This window comes from Myotis daubentonii, chromosome 5, assembly GCF_963259705.1.
Source record: "Myotis daubentonii chromosome 5, mMyoDau2.1, whole genome shotgun sequence".
Lineage (NCBI taxonomy): Eukaryota > Metazoa > Chordata > Mammalia > Chiroptera > Vespertilionidae > Myotis > Myotis daubentonii.
In genome coordinates, this window is record NC_081844.1 from 93,404,952 (window position 1) to 93,419,376 (window position 14,425).

Genomic DNA, 14,425 nt, shown 5'->3' on the forward strand with positions numbered 1-14,425 from the left:
AGGCGGGCACAGCACTCCAGTTGACACAAGGCGTTCACACCTAACGACAGGAGCTCCGAAAGGAAGAAAAACGAGGGTCCGCCGGCAAAACAGTGCGCGTGAGGCACGGGTGTCGCCCCATTTCACAGGTGTGGCCCCGGGTCACAGTAAGTCCGCAGGTTCTCTCTCGGAGCCGAGCCGAGGTGGGTGGGGAGCCCCAGCTCCCGGGGCCGCGGGAGTGGAGCATCCCGCCGGGCTCCAGCACAACCCGCACATCCCCGCGGAGCGCGCGGCGTGTCCACGGGAATGCGGAGCGGAGGTTGCCGGGCCGGGCTGTGGATCCAGCGCGCCCCAGCGCGCGAAGACGCTCAGAAGCCTCCCCGCACCAGTTAGCGCCCAACTCCCCAACTCCGGGACTTTAGCAAACCTCCTGAGGGCGGGGGCCCGCCGAGGAGCGGACCGCACCATCGCGGCCGAGAGGGGGGAGCGGTCTGCGCTCGATCCCCGCGGCGCCCGGGCGGACCAGGAAGAGCCGAAAGAAGGTTTTTGCTCCGGCACACGGTGTTCGGCAGCCGATCTATCGGAGGTCGGCGCGGAGCGAGCGGGTCGCCGGGGCTCGGGACTGGCGGGGCCGGCGGCGACCCCCTCCGGCGGCGGCGCGGTGGCCCAGCCCGGCTCCCCGGCTGGCGAGCAGCGGAAGTGCCGCGGAGTTGGAGCGGGGCCGGCGCCGTGGCCGCTTCTCCTCGCCGAGCTGCTGCCGCCGGGCGGGAGGGCGGGCGGGCGGGCTGACGCTCCGAGCTGGGGGCCGCGCGGCGGGACCGGCGGGACGCGGCGGGGCTGACCGGCCCCGATGAGGCGGAAGGAGAAGCGGCTTCTGCAGGCGGTGGCGCTGGTGCTGGCGGCCCTGGTCCTTCTGCCCAACGTGGGGCTCTGGGCGCTGTACCGCGAACGGCAGCCCGACAGCACCTCCGGGGGACCTGGGGCTGCGGTGGCCCCGGCGGCCGGACAGGTGAGTCCTCCAGATGTTGGGGGTTGGGAACACTTTCTCCCCTAATTTACTTCTAGCTTTCGGTTCCTTCCTTCGCCTTCCGCTGCCTTCTCAGCGTCAGCGCCGGAGACACTTCTCTTCTTTCCATATTTTTGGATGGGAGATTCAGGTTCAGAGAAGGACAGGAACTTGTCCAGGACCCCGTGCCCGTCAGAGGCAGAACCAGAACTGGAAACCAGGAATCCTGATGCCCAGTCTGGACGTCTGGGTCTTACCGTAGGTTCCCGTCCTTCTTTCTGCCCATGTGTGGGTACCACCTCGCCCCTCCCAGCATCTCTCTTTTGGAGGATCCTGTCGGCATGCCGCATCCCAGGATCACTCCTGGAGATCCCGGGACTTCTAGATCAGTGGTTCTCAACCTTCTGGCCCTTTAAATACAGTTCCTCATGTTGTGACCCAACCATAAAATTATTTTCATTGCTACTTCATAACTGTAATGTTGCTACTGTTATGAATCGTAATGTAAATTTTATCTGATATGCAGGATGAGAGTCTTAGGTGACCCCTGTGAAAAGGTCGTTCGACCGCCAAAGGGGTCGCGACCCACAGGTTGAGAACCGCTGTTCTAGATGTTGTCCTGGTCTTTTCTAATCTCCCCCCACCTGCTGATCTCGGTGTTCCCTACTCAGGTCAGCCCCTTTCCTGTGTTCCCATCTGTTAGGAGGCGGGCCTCCCACCCCTCCCTATTTGCTCATCCTCCCTCCAGATCCTGTGGGTTCCTTGGAGGATGCAAAGATCATGCTCCCCTGGGAGCTTCAGCCCCTAGGGATGGGGAAGGGGGTGAGCTCCTGGTCCTTGAGGGGCCTGCTGTTTTTTCGACCTTCTGAGGGTCCAGAAGTGGGGGCTCTGGTAGCGAGATCCCCAAAATTTCCCAGAGGCTATTTGTGCCCGGTGCCCAGAAGATGGAATATCGTATGCCTTCCTTGTCCCTTCTCAGAGTACCATGACCCCTCGGAACTTGTTCAGCCTAATCAGGTGTGGTGTTTCTTGCAGCATAGGCTAGGATTGTAATTGTTCTGCCTCCTCTGAACTCACCCATGTATGTGTGTGTGTGTGTGCGTGTGTGTGTGTGTGTGTGTGTGTGTGTGTGTGTGTGTCACACATACTTTAGACTGATAGCAGAAGCCCTGTCAGTTTGCTCCAAGCCTTCCAGCCCCTGACTCGGTAGCTGACAGTGAGCGAATGCATGCTTGACAAATGTTTCACACAGTGGGATATTTCAGGTTTGTGAAGGGATTTCCTTGTTCCATGGGAAGCGGATGATTTGTGCAGCAGGGTCAAGTTTGACTGGTTGTTGGCAGGATGAGTGAAGAAGCTGACTTTTGAAGCTGATGGTTTCCCTTTCGCTTCCCAGTATCAGGCTGCTGTCTGGGTAGTGAGAGTGGCATCTTGAGCGGGGCTCTTTGCGACAGAACTGGCCAATTTTGAGTGTAGCCTGTCGCTCGGTAATTGTTGTAAACCATCCTGCAGGGCCTGGTTGATCTTTCTGGTAGAGCTTACTGTTGGGACACGAAGGGCCCTAACTCCTTTCCTAAATCCCTGGCACAAACCCTGACAGCCCACTTAGACCCCTCTCCCTTAAATTCTGTATTCCTGTGGCTGTTTGCTTCGTGAATTCTTTCTTCTGTTCCCATCCTGGGCCAGGGTTAGGAGGTCAGGCTTCTATCCTCTGCCCTACCTGCCCTGTGTATGTCCTTAATCACCTCTCAGGTCCATCTCTGAGCCTCCCTTCCTCCTTATGTAAAATGTGGTTATTGGTCTAGCTCCACCATTCTGTAATACCGTCAATGAATCAATGAGGAGTCCATTGACCACTTTTTTTCCCTGTGGCAGGAGCCCCTTGTAGCATCCTTAGCTGTGGGGGCACCATACTGGACTTAGCCTCGGGTAATGGGGGGAGTGCCCTGCCCAAGTGCAAACTCTCCTTTGGAATAGCTCTGGCTGGTTCTAAAATAGCTCATAACATTCTGCCTCTGCCTGGAGAAAGCCCTCGTATTTCATTTGCTGTGGATGGCAGACATCCTGATTCTCATTTTCTATAGTCCCAGATGTGTAGAGAGAAGGTCAAGGTTAACTGCCAGTTTGGCCTGAACTTTCAAAGTAAATTACTCACTTGTGCAACAGGGAATTGATGGAGGAAGGCAGCCTTTTGGGCAGAGAGAGGGGGAAGCAACAGCTGGGCGCTGCTCAGAGCCCTTAACTGACATGGACAGACAAGCACATCTGGGAAGGTCTAGTTCTCGTTCATTTCTTTTGCTCTGCAATATCATGAAGAGGAGGAGGAGGAGGAAGTGGTGAATGGGGTCTGGTGGTGGTGGTAGCGGGTGCCAACTGATTATCCTTGCTTTAAAGGAAATGTCTTGGCTCCCTGGGAGCAGGAGAATGGAGCTGTTTCCCCAATGACAAGCTCTTCTAGGTGCTATAGGATTCTGCATTCATCCTCTGCCTTTCAGGAACACGCTGCCAAATTTCCACACAGTCCCCTATTTGTTCCGCTCTCCTGCAGATGCACAGCGCTGGGCTTGGCCCCCGGTCCTGTGTTTGAATGTCAGCTGGCTTTGAGGGAAGAGGCTGACTTCTCACAGGGACGGTGCTCTGCCCCTCATCCCAGAATACCGGGATGTGCACGGAACGTGCCAGGCTGCTGTCTGGGAGATCTGGCCTCTTGAGCACACGGAGCTTCTTTTCGACAGGGTTGACCAGTTCTGAGCTCAGCCTGTCACTCCTGTAATGGTTGAGCGTCATCCCAGGGCACCTCGTTGATCTTTCCAGAAGAAATAACTGCAGAGGCTATGGAGGGAAGTCTGACAGGACTTTATCCAAATGAAAAATATATTCCTTGTGGGTGTGAGAGAAGTTTCTTTGAGGGTAACAAATGCACTGTTGTTTGAGCGGTCCTTTAACTCCTTGATTTCTCCACTGGATTGAAGAATACAGAGTTTTAAATTAAGAGCATTTATCATCTGCTAGAACTTAAGTCTATACAACTGTCACACTGGCTCCAGAGGGTGCTGGGTAGGGCAGCTGATTTATAAAGGACACAGAATGCTTTTAGGATTTCCAAATCCATCTGGTCAGACAGCTCAGCTGGCTGCTGTGAAAGCTGCAATACCAAGCAAGAAAAGCCAGTCTTGAAGCCATCTTCATTTTAATTTGGGGTTCCCTCTCATTCCTCGCCCCCATCTGCTTAACATCTTGGTTTGATTCTCCAGTCTGTTTCATATTCCGGACTTGGGAACTGGCCATGAAAAACCCCATACTGGGAAATACAATGCAGTTCCTCCCCATTTCTGAGCTGTAATCTCTTGTGAGAAATGACTTCATTGGATACTAGCGACTATGGGTTAGAAACTGGTGGATTAATGGAATACCAGTGACTTAAAGTTTCAAGTATCAAGAGTTTTTACTCACTGTATCTTTATTTTTCATTGTGAGCTTTATTCCTAGAACACCCAGAAATTAATGCCTTTTCCCCCTTTGTTAGTCTTCCTGGTGGCAGAGCCTTAGCAATCGGAAAGTTAAGTACCATAGAAATGTAGCCTTGGAATGATTTCCTTAATTTCCCACAGAGGGGCTGGCTGGGATCCTGTAGATGGCTAATCACTTCTCTGCCTGGTGCCAGGCTGAAACCTGATGCCACAGGGGAAGGGTTGTTGATTTACTTGAGCAAATCTTCCTCCCCACTTGCTTTCTCTTATCCTGGGCTTGCAATCTCCCTAGGAGCCCAGCTGAGGAAGGCCTTGAAAGAGAGGCCTGGGTTCTAGTTCTCTCTCCTTCCTTAAACTTACTGTGTGACCTTAGGAAAGTGGTTTAACCTCTCTGGGCTTGGATTCCTCGTCTGTGAAGAAAGGGCTTAGATTCAGAAGGGGAAAAGGTCATTGTGTGTTATAACGATGATTCCCCTCTCCTGGCCAAGGCAGACATTGCTAAGCAATCTCTTTCCCATTAAACCCAGACTTGGCCTCAGACTGTTTGTCAACACTGCTACTCAAGTGGCGTCAATGGCAAGTTGAAACCCAAATGCGATGTAGAGGATAGATACTGTTAGGACTTTTTCAACTCTAACATCCTGGAGTTCTATGAGTTTGTCTGGAAGCATGTACTGGAAAGGCCTGGATAGTAGCAGTGTGTTTAAACAAGCTTCCATATCTAACTTGTGAGGAGGCCACTACTTAGAGATATGTTCAAACTCAAATGCCTTCTCGCAGGCTGTAGTCTAAGGATGTTCAGCTTGTAATCTGCTGGCTCCAGTGACACGATAAAAACTAATGGAACAGGAATGAAAAAGCAAAGGCCTGTTTGAAAGATAACCATCTAAGCTTGCTAATTGCACCTTGTCCACAGTCAGCTCTTCCACAGAGATGGCATCAGGATCTCATGGCAGAAAAACTCCTGGAGGCAAACTTGGCAGCCAGAAGTATGTCCCATGACAGCTAAACGCTCATACGGCGTTAGCAGTGGGTTTTTTATTTTGCATGTATCTGACCCTCTGCATTCCATCTTTGTGTCAGAGCCAGTAAAAGAAGAGCTGATAGATAAGGCTTGGCCCCCAGGAAGACTGAAATAAGAGTCCTGCTTCTCCGAAAACCACTGTCCTCACGCCCAGTGAAGTGGGGTGAGGAGGTAGCCTCTCCGTGCCTGAGTTTCCTGTGCCCCTCCTCCCCCGAAATGTCTTAAAGTAGGAACCACAACCTCTTCTAGCACATTGAGAAAGGCTTATGAGAGAATGTGTTTGGTCAGTTATGTTGTATATCAGCAGGAAGGGGGCTCCAGAAGTCATCTAGTCCCACCCCCTTATTTTGTAGATAGATAAACTGAGGCCCAGGAGAGGAGAAATCAGTTCATAGAGAGAGGCATGCAGATCAGAAGCCAGTTCTTCTCTCCAAGTTCTTACTCTGTTTGACCATGAATATTTTCCCTCCACATGCTAATATTTGATCCTTCTCCTCCATTATTTCCTTCATGAGCCAAGAGTATCACTCCCAGTTTTGTTGGCCAGCACTTACAGAGACCAGCTCTCTGCTGGAACTTACCTGGCTTTTTTTTACTTTTCCCCCCCTATAAATGTTTATAGTTTTAAAGCAAGTCAAATGGATTAAATTTTAAGGTGGCAAAGGGATCCAGTAGGGGAATTAGAGGAGTTAAAAGGATGCATCACATGTTGCTGGGGTCCAACCCCAGCAGGTCCAGGGGTTCCCAAAGGCGTAGACGGAGTCGGCGAAGAAGGAAGGACACGGAGACAGTGTTCAGTTGATCAGCAGCCTAGCCAGGATCTCTAGCCCGGATCTCCAGTCAAGTTCTGTGTCCTTGTTCTCTTGCTAGGTTCTCCAGCCAGGTTCTGTAGCCATGTTCCCTCGCTAGGTTCTCCAGCCAGGTTCTGTCTGAGATCTCTAACCAGGTTTGGTCACCATTCTGTCTTCTTGGCTCTCTTCTTAAGTTCTGTCCTTTGCTGTCTTGTTCCATCTGTATTTATACCAGTTGATTCTAATCCTATCAATCTCTATTCCAAAGGTTAGGGCGTTTCTTATCTCCATTCCAGGGAGTAAAGATTATGTAGCTTAAGCATGATTGTTCGTAGTTAAAATGATTAATTACCCGCCTGGCACTTAGTTAAGAGGTTTTATTCCCTCCCTAACTTCAGGGGAAAATCCCTACCTGGGGATTCAACCTTTCTTGGAGAGGTGACCTTGGTTAAAACACATAGTGCTAAGAAGGTGAGCAAACATATTAAGAACAGTATGCCATATATGCCAGGTCCCTTGAAACAGCAAGCATGGACCGGCTCCCGGCAACATGTAGCATCCCAGGTGACACCATCACTGCTATCCGTGGTAGATGGACTAATCTCAGCTTAGGAGCCACTTCAGATTCTCTGTCAGTTGCACGTAACAGAATGAATTAAGCCACGTGGACTGACATGAGTCAGGGAATTTATTAGTTAGCTCCTGTAATTGCAATTGACTTCAGGTGTGGTGTGATCCAGAGGTTTCATGTCCTGACTGAGCCCCCATGGTAGAAAAAAAATGGTTGCAACTCTTTCCCATCTGATATTCACACCCAGATCCTAGAGGAAAGAGTCTGTTACTTCTGATAGCTTCTGGAGAAGAGAGGAAACGTCTTTCCTTATGAGCCCTAGCAAGGTCTCCTCAGGTATTATTGGCCCAATTTAGATCTAATGTGCTCTCTGGACCATTCACAGTTGATGCTGACAGACTTAGTCCACTCTAGAGCTACTGGTCGCTTCAGGCCACCCAAATCCTAGGAAGAGCAGTTGGGAAAAATCGGGTGGGGAGGAGGCGAAATGAAATCTGGGGAAGAAGCCAGCAAATGTTCCCTTCAGAATCCTGCTGACACAGGATCCCAGGCAGTTGAGGGATCAGACGTGGTCCTCGAGATAAAACCCCTTGGCCATCCTGCACTCTGTTTTGATCCCTGAACCTGCAGTCTGGAGTCTGATTCTCATTCTGCCCCACCCTTGGCTGAGAGGCTTCCCTCTGTGGGCCTCAGTTTCCTCCTGAGGGCGGCTTGGTGCAGATGCTGGCCAGCTGGAGTAGAGGGTTGAGCCGAGGAGCAGTTGAAAGCCGCCTTTATTTCATCTTACGTGTGAGTGCTGCTGCTGCCTTCCTTCCCCCTCACAGGCGTCCTGAGAGCTGCCCCCGCCCCTTCACACACACATTAAAAGTCAGTTCATTGAAAATTTCTCTCAAGCTGAAAAAGAACTTCTGTCTCTTCAGCTTTGGCCCTCTTAGCTGGAGGAGGCGGAGTGTTCATACTTTGGAAGCTAGAGGAAGCTAAACAATTCCGCTTGCTGGGGTGGGTGGGTGTGTATTTATGAGTGTGTAGCTTTCTCTCCATGTGTCTCTCTTCTCTCTTATCTTTGGATGGTTCCTGTTTGGTGCCCTCTGCTGAGTATAGATAGAAGAAGAAAGCGGGGAAAGCAGGCCCATTTGTTTCCTTCCCTTTGGTTTTGAGAGACGTCTGAGTTTCAAAAGCTGAATTCTCTTCAGTTTGGCGATAAAAGCCACATCATAAAATGATGCTAAGGACAATGATGCTGAGCATGATACTGTTAATAATAATAGCAGCTACCATTTATTTAGCATTTCTTCTGCTAGGCAGTGGATTAATAGGCCCTTTATCTGTGCAGCTTGTCAGATAGTCACAATCGTTCACAGGTAGGAGCAAATGAAGGAGCCATTCCTCCTAGATTGAGACACTGTGAGGCAGTGTGTAGTGCCTGTGGCCAAGGGAGGGAAGGATGCCTCCGGTGTCATTTGGAAGGTCAGCCATCCCAGCATAGGTGGTTGGCCCGATAGCACAGGGTTCAGAAGTGATCTGGTGTGGGGAGGAAGCTGTGCATGCACAGGCAGTTCTTTGTGTCCCACTCCCCGATTCTTTGATATCTGAGGCAGTCATTGGGGGGAGACCTAGCTGCTTCCCACCCTGGGAGAGAACCCAGATCCTCTGCTTCCTTCTAGGAAGTATCCTTTGCCGCCTCCGGGAAGCATGCATGGGCCACTCCAGCCCTCGGCTTTCTCACAGGTCTCAGATCCCCCAAGCTTTGATTTTCTCGTCGGCCTACTTCGATCAGAGGCCTTCAGGACAGCACAGCCTGGTGTTTCTTTCTGCTTCTCCCTTCCTGCTCCTGCTGGTGTGTTCTACGTGCCTCTGGGACTCCACACACACGGCTCCCTAGCCTCTGGCCCACTTCTTCCCCGCAACCTCCCTCCTAAACCGGGGCAACCTGGGGTAGCAAGGGTGAGTCGGGGTCTCAGAGCAGAACCCCACATGTAAATGTACCTTGCAGTGTAGTAATCATTTTTAATCTGTCCAGACTGGCTGCTCCTGCAGGCAGCAGCTAACCTCCATCTTGGCCACCCACTCTTGTTTGCCCCAAACATTTGATGATGACTGAAGAAACAAGCGAATGAATGATAGGGTTGGTACTCAGGAACTGCTGGCCTAGTGCAGGCAGCTTAGCCCGAGGAATGGTTCTTCTTGAACTGCATGGCGCTTCAGAATCCCTGGGGAGCCCGCACCCAAGGAGCCTGATGGGGCCATTATGGGTGGGTCAGGGAACCTTATATTTAACAAATGCTATTGGGAGCCCATCAGGGAACTCCTCTCTGCCCACATCCCCAGCTTGCCAGCACCCCCAAGAGGCAGACCTCGCCTTCTCCAGGGGCCACTCTACTTTCCCCAGGAGCACTTGAGGTCCTGCCTTTGAACTTCTATTCCTGGAGTTGCCATCCAGCACTCCCAGGGGAGCCCTGTGGAGCCTGCTAGTGGCACAATATTAGGTGCAAGCAGCTCAGAGTCTGGATCTTAGATTTTAGATCTGGGATAGGCAGTGCACTGGGAAAATCCCTCCACTGTGGGCTGCAAGGACTCTCCCAGGCCCTATAGCTTCCTTTTCCTCTGATGTCCATGGTCTGTTGCCCTCTCAGGATGGGTGCTCTGCCATCCTGTAGAATGAGGTGCCATGGTGGGAGAGAGCAGTGCTACTAAACTTGAGGCCTCTTGGGAAGGGGTAGCATTGAGGAGACCCTAGGAACCTCTCCCTTGAGCTACACAGAGTGTGGGATCAGGAACCAGGCCTAGCTCTGCCCAGCCTCTGAAGCTGCAGTCTTCTCCTAAAATGAGCATAATAATCAAAGCTTCTCCTCCTAAAATGAGCACAGTGACTGCTGCTGCACAGTGCCGTGGAGAGGATCAGATTACATTAAAGATGAGAGAAGTGAGGTGCAGAGGGGTTCAGTGATGTAACCACAGCTGGAAAGTGATGGCAACAGGATTCCAATCCCAGTGCCTCCTGCAAGTGGAGCCTACAGCCCCAGGCTCCTTTCTGCTGCCTCCCCACCCACTGGGCCTGTGACCTCGGTGAGCCCACCCCCTTCCCCTGGACAGGAGGCCACGGTGGGAGGTTATCGCCCAGGGTCCCATGAGCCTGGGCTCTGGAAAGCTCTTCCCTTAGTTGCATGCGCAGACGGCCGTGCCAGGGCAGATTACAGCAGGCCCACGTGCCTCCTGGGCGCCTCCCTGGGCAGCCTCCCGAGACTCCAGTTAACAAGGTTGTGTGTTTGTGTGGGTCTCCTCCATGGGTCGCAAAGGTGAGCCTCCAAGTGGCGGGCTGCTGAGCAGAGGGGACCAGTGGGGGCTGGAGGGAGGTGGCTTCTTCAAGGGAGTAGGTTGGAAACAGCCTCCGGGGGAGTGTGTGTGAAAATCACTTCCTGCTGCTAAAGCACATTGTATGTGCTCAACTGAAAACTGTTATTTTTGCATGTTTCCTCCTGAGTATTGATCAGAGTCAGCTGCTGACAGTTAAAATGTGTATATGTGTGCACATCTATTTGTGAAATAACCAATTTCTACATTTGGCACCTGACTTGAGTGAATGAAGTTGGTGTTTCTATTCTTGGGGCACCAGGGGCTGTGGTTTGGATTCCTGGTTATTTTATTGATAATAAACCCTAATGGCTGTCTCCTTCAGAGAACTCCTTTTATTACTTTATTTGACCTTTATAGTATTTAAAACCCTCATGTGTACTTTCATGGAGGTTGTAAACTGGCAGGTATGTTTTTTATGGCTCACCTAGTGCTGGCCCAGGGATGATTGGGTGTCTTTATTTTTAAATGTTAATAAGTTATCAGTACCTAAACATCGGAATATTTCACATTTTAAAAAAATTCTCATTTCTGCCTTTTGGGGGGAAATGGAAAAGTCTGGCACCAGGGCCTGGGTTCCAGTATCACAAAAAGTGGCTGGGTCTGGGTAGCAGCTGCCCCCTCGAGGCAGGCCAGATCTCCCGGTGGCCATGGTCCCAGCTCTGCTTTGTGTCCCCAAACCTGGGTTCGGCACAACCAGCCTGGCCTCTGGAGACATTTGGGTGTTCTCTTTATATCATGGTGGAGGCAGGGTGGGGCCTATGGCCTGCACTTTAGAGATGAGGAAAAACAAGGTTCAAAGAGCAGAAGTGATAGGAATATTCACAGAGCCAGTTAAGTTGAGGCTAATCGTGCTGTCAGCCTAATGTACTTTTCAGGAAAAGAAAAAGAAGACGGTTACTTGGAAATATAAATATATAAACCACAGGCTCTTGAACAAACTCACTTAAGTTTATTTCAGCTCTTCCTGCTCTATCTGAGCCCAACAATCACTTCTCTTGCTTCTCTGAGTCTGTAGGTGTCTGAGCTTGAGGGCTGCCCTCTCTAGTAAAGTTCGCTCCCCCTGTGTCAGGGCTGCCGTCGGCTTGTTGGAAATGGAGTGCATACAGGGTCCACTTTGTTTTTGGCCTCGTGCTTCCTGGCACGTCAGGAAACCCCAGAATGTGCATTCCTGTTGGGCGGGGGGGGGGGGGAGGGGGGCAGGGGGAAGGGGGGGGGTCTAGGAGTCTGTGAAACGAGAGGAAAGATGGCTTTCCTGGCAGAAGTGGCACTTTCCGAATTCTCTGTGGGAGGGGCCTCAAGGGCCTTCGGGCATTTCTGGAAAAGAGAGAGCCTGTGTGAGAGTCATTTGGGGCCCCCAGAGATCACTGGGTGAGGCAGTTCAGCTGCACACAGCCAGCGTTGCCAGGACAGGAGTGGCTGCGGCTCCATCCCCTTCAGGAACCTTCCCGTAGAGGTTCTAGGTGGCTGCTGGTGTGGCTGAGAGCCAGGCTCTCTCTCTGAGTCCTGGCTCCACAGTGATGACTGATAACTTATTGAGCGGTTGCTGCAAGCCACGCACTGTGCCCATCTATTTCATTAGAGTTATAACCCCAGGAGGCAAGTGCTCTGTTTTGCATGTGGTTAAAGTGAGGCTCAGGAAGCTTCAAGAACTTCCAGGAATGCAGAGGAAATAAGTAAGTGGTGGGACGGAAACGCATTCTTACAGTGCTCCTCCGTACTGATGCCTGTGGCAAATCATTTAACCGCCCTTGGCCTCCATTTCCTCTCCCATAAAGTGGGAATAGTACCTTCCTGGCATACAGCAGAATACAGATAACTCTTCCTTTCCCTCCCCCGCCCCCCCAGACACACACACACACACACACACACACACACACACACACACACACACACGGGCCATTGTCAGGTACTGCTGTCTGCTGTGAGGCAGCCAAGGGCCCTGCCAGGGAACAATGGGGCACATTAAGAAGGCTGCTAGGTGCCAAGCCAGAGGTATTAAAGGGACATTTGATTAGCTTTAACCCTAATTGTCAGGATTTTGCTCTCTCTTTTTTTCTCTGTAGCTTTTAGGAGAGGAAAAAAGCCTGGTATGGGTTTGTGTAGGCTTTTTTTGACTTTGAGTGTGAGTGTGACTCTTTCACTCCTCTCCTATTCTCAACCCTTTTCTCTCCCTGTCTCTGTATGTCTCTCTGTCTCTCCCTCTACTCCTGACGCAAATACGATGACAGATGAGACAAAAGAAGCCACTACCACTGTGGAACCCACAGTTCCAAGGGGACAGTCTTTCATCGTGTCCCATCTCCCCAACCTCATCCCTTCCAAATGGTCAGTCATGTTTGGCTTGAACACCTCCAGCGATGGGGAACTCACTCCCTTTAGTTCAGCAGAGTGCTAGGTAATATGTTACGGCTCAGGGTGACTTAGAGGATTTCTTGAGTGGTCACTACACATCTTTTAGGCTCCTCTCAAATCTATCCTTTCCCAGAAAGTATTCTCTGATCTTTCCAGTTAGAATTAATTTCTGTCCCTTGGAAATGCTTATAGAGGGTAATTTGTATAACATTAGTGGTATGGATGACAGAGTGCTGTGTTTTGCCATTTCTCTAGGCAGAAGGAGGTAATGTGGAAGGAGACTTCTCAGCCAGACAGCCCCTTAGATGAGATTCCAGCTGGAGAGAAAGAACCCTATAGGACTGCCACCTGGGCCTAAGCTTCCTCTCTTTTCTAGAATGTCCATCTCCAAACTTGGCCAGTGTATTTCATCTATTCTTTTAGACCAGGGGATATTTTAGGTCTTGTGGACCATGTAGGCTCTGCTCTGACTACTCAGCTCTGTCATTACAGTGTGAAAGCAGCCAGAGACAGTACATAAATGAATGAGCGTGCTGTGTTCCAACATAGCTTTGCAAAAACAGGCAGCAGACTGGATTTAGCGAGCTGCAGCTTGCTGACCCTGTTGTCATCTCTTCCTGGTGGAGGAACCACCTTGAGTTGCTGTGTGACCTTGGGTAGGTCCTTCTCCCAGAACCACATCTCCCATTAAATCAATGAGTAGACTATTATGGATTGAATCACGTCCCCCAAAAAGATATGCTGAAGTCCTAACCCCCAGTACCTCAGAATGTGATCTCTGGCAATAGGGTCATTGCAGATGTATTTAGATAAGATAAGGTCATACAGGGTTGGCCCTTAATCCTATGGGACTCACTACTGTCCTTGTAAGAGGAGAGACACAGAGAGGGAGATGGCCTTGGTAAGACTTAGGCAGAGATTGGCATAAACCAAGGAAGGCCTAGGGCAGCTGGAAGAGGCTTTGGAGGGAGCATGGCCCGGCCAACACCTTGATTTCCACTTCGCAGCTTCCAGAACTGTGAGACCATAAATTTCTGTTGTTTTCAGCCTCCTAGGTTGTGGTACGTTTTTAGGTAGCCCCAGGAAACCAACACATGGAACATCTCCCACTGTCTCATCACATTGTTTTGTGTGTGTACATGCATGTGGTTCTGTGTTGTGTTTGGGCGGAGTGGGTAAAACACTTTGCAAAGGCAGGATAATTGTCTTAATCTCTTCTAGGGACTTCGATTCCTTTTTAATTCATGGGGAAAATCCTCTCTTCCTATGGAGGATTAGCATATTATCCTGCACATATGCATTCTTTATAAAGCCACTCTCCTTGTTAAGAGATCAAACTCTTTTTTTTTTTTTTTTAACTTGGCTAATAACCTTGAGTACCAATGAGTAAACACATGGTGCTGCCTTTACTTAACGGTGTTATCTTTCTTTTTCTGAGTTCCAACGACCATGATTTCAACAATTTATTTTTATCCTGTGTCCCCAGGTAATTGATTTGGGGGGCTACTATGTGGTAGGTACAGAAAGCAGCTGCTGCCTTCAGAGAGCTCCTTGCTACAAGGGGACATGGACAAGTTCATGGTGATGTGGTGCACAAGGCAGAGAGCATCCTTATATTGCAGGAGCCGGCCAGGTGGTGTGGGTGGAAGAGGAGGAGATTGCACTGGTTGAGGTCGGATGGACTTCTGAAAGGTGGTCACTTTTAAGGTCCTGAGAAAAGTTAGGAATTTACAAAAGTGTTCATCCCAGGATTGAGGGCTCTCAGGTGGCAGAAAGGAGAGACCCTGTGCACGGAGCAGGGAGTAAGCCAATCACTGAGCCTTCAGATGTCTCTTAGAGAGTAACTGTGGGAGGTGAGGGCTGGAGCACGGGGTGCGG

General features: G+C 50.6%; 1 protein-coding gene across 3 annotated transcripts in view; it reads left to right on the top strand.

Annotated features, from left to right (window-relative positions):
• The first annotated feature begins 230 nt into the window (after positions 1-230).
• The window catches only part of GALNT10 (polypeptide N-acetylgalactosaminyltransferase 10), a 171,314-nt gene continuing 157,119 nt past the window's right edge, over positions 231-14,425 (top strand). The window contains exon 1 of one of the 3 annotated variants that reach the window (XM_059698999.1): positions 231-988. In XM_059698999.1, coding sequence (XP_059554982.1) covers positions 830-988 — 159 coding nt within the window. In that variant the 5' untranslated portion in view covers positions 231-829. The remainder of the gene's footprint in view (positions 989-14,425) is intronic. The other 2 variants (XM_059698997.1, XM_059698998.1) reach the window with 2 other exon arrangements.